This window comes from Octodon degus, unplaced genomic scaffold (assembly GCF_000260255.1).
Source record: "Octodon degus isolate 3935 unplaced genomic scaffold, OctDeg1.0 scaffold00105, whole genome shotgun sequence".
NCBI classification, from domain to species: domain Eukaryota; kingdom Metazoa; phylum Chordata; class Mammalia; order Rodentia; family Octodontidae; genus Octodon; species Octodon degus.
In genome coordinates, this window is record NW_004524681.1 from 2984731 (window position 1) to 2987072 (window position 2342).

General features: G+C 52.4%; 1 protein-coding gene across 1 annotated transcript in view; it reads left to right on the top strand.

Annotated features, from left to right (window-relative positions):
- The first annotated feature begins 2259 nt into the window (after nt 1–2259).
- Bcl2l10 (BCL2 like 10) overlaps nt 2260–2342 on the top strand; it is a 2554-nt gene continuing 2471 nt past the window's right edge. The window contains exon 1 of the mRNA XM_004639050.1: nt 2260–2332. Coding sequence (XP_004639107.1) covers nt 2260–2332 — 73 coding nt within the window. The remainder of the gene's footprint in view (nt 2333–2342) is intronic.

Sequence of the window (2342 nt, forward strand, 5' to 3'; positions counted from 1 at the left end):
TGGTTTAACTACGATCAGGTCTACCCAGGGTGAAACAGCAGCAGGGATGAGAAAAGGATAGACAAGAAGACAACAGCTGGGCTGTGTGGTGGCTGGTCTGCTGATAGGCAGAGGAACACAGCAGCACAACAAAGCACATGACTGGGCCAGCCAGATAGATTGAGACTGGGTGTGGTGGCGCACACCTCTAATCCCAGTGCTCGGGAGGCTGAAAACAGGAGAATCACTGAGAGTCGGATCTAGATCTACGTGGTAAGACCCCGTACTAAATAAAAAAAAAAAAAAAACCTCACTCCCCCACCCCACAATTATTTATACTTTTGCAAAGTTAGTAACAAGTGACACAAGGTTGCCTAGCAACTTATAGCTGACCTTAACCAGACAGGATGTTTGTCTCAGGACTGAGGCAGCTTGTTTGCTTTAGGCGCTGAGGCCCAGATCCACCTACACACACTTGATCAATTTCCTAGCTTTGGTGGCTCCCAGCATAACCCCCTTTTTCCTTTTGCTTTGTCAGAGATGAGTGTTCTGTTGCAGTTAGAGAAGTTAGAGAAGCTGTATTTGGAGAAGTCTTTAAAGGACCTTTTTATACTTGATGCCAGTCCACAGATTGTAGGTACTTGAATTCCGCAATGTAACTCTATATAGTCCAACAGTCCATAATAGTAGTAAGTTACCAGCACAGCTGGTAATTGTCAGTAGTTGATGACGGAGCCTTTAACAGCTCAGCATATTAATACGGCATTACTTTTTATACCTCGTGGTTACATTTTTCTGCTGCCGGATGCCTTCTCTCCACTGCAAAGGAAGGCCACTTATCCCGGAAACTACCTAGCAAGTCCCGCTGCATAATTACACACACGCATTTTCTATTATCCTGTTCCCTAGGGAAGCCTGATCACTACATGGAGCCTGTGAGCCACTGAGAACCATTTCAAAGGAGGATGACAAGGGCCCCAGGGGAGCCCAGCCCAGGGTTAGAGACGGGCAGGGTTTGGGGCCGGCTTCCCCAGGCCTGGGAGCGCTGACGGGGCCAGGGATTTGTAGCTCTTAATTTCCAGGCTTTCCTGCTGAGAAACATCACCCCAGCCACAGCAGGTTTAGGCCCAGGTTCCGAGGCCCCCCGGATCCATACTAGCAGCTGAGGGGAGAGGTGTGGGTGAGGAGGTGCACGGGAGACCCCGAAGCTGCTACAGCCCTGGGTGAGAGTCTGCGTGCTCCTGCCTCACAGGAGGCCTCACTGCCTGACAGGACCTGGTGGGACCCAGGCAACCTTTGGGACTGCTCCAGCTTCACAGGAGCTCTGGCCTCCTGTGGGCTGACCCAGGCCACCTCTACTGCAAGAACTGGAATTATTTTATATTTTGCATCCGTATTTTTTAAAAATGTAGGTCCTCCAACAAGGAGACAGGGTCAGGAATGTAATCTGCCCCACCTGCGTAAACATGAACCCAACTACAGATGCACTGTGCCGAGCCGGGCCTCCTGCATGAGCTCATGCACGTGAAATGCTTGCCACGTAAGTCACATAGATGAGTGGTCACTTGCAGCTGGGGGTGGAGTGGTGCAACGGGTCCTGAGTCTCTTGTAAGGTAATAGGATTAGAGGTGACCACTGCAAAACTACTGGACTGACTGCTGGAAAGAGGTGATGCTTACACTGAATTATAGCTTGATAAATCTGTTATTCAAAATACTATGGGAGGGGCTGGTGAGATGACTCAGTGGTCTAAAGCACCTACTTAGAGCAAGCTTAGCAAAGCACAGGGACCGCGGTTCAATCCCCCAGCACCACATGCCAGCTAGCCCCACCCCCTGATGGACTGAGCTGGCCACACACACACACACACACACACACACATAAATAAATAAAATTTTTAAAAAATACTATGGGACTATAGTTGGCAGCCACTAGCAATTTTCAATTTTAAAAAAACACAAAACAAAACAAAACAAAAAAAACCAGCCAGGCATGGTGGCACATGCCTGAAATTCCGGCATTCAGGAGGCTGAGACTGGAGGCTTTCTGAATTTGTGGCCAACCCGGGCTAAGGGCAGCCGAACTGCGCAGCGAGGCAACTGCCCGTTCCAGCCCAGCAGACTACCTCCACCTGCTCGCACCCTCGGCTGGCCGGGAGCTGGGCCATCACGCCACCAAGACGCACCGGTGCGTGGCGCCCAGGGGTCAGGGCAGGCGCGCGCGGGCGGGCGGGGCCCTCGGGTCTACAAGAGCGTGAGGGGCGCCCGGCGCGGCGCCAGGATGGGGGACGCGCTGTGGGTGCGCACGCAGCTGCTGTTCGCCGACTACCTGGAGTTCTGCGCGCGGGAGCCCGGCACCCCAGG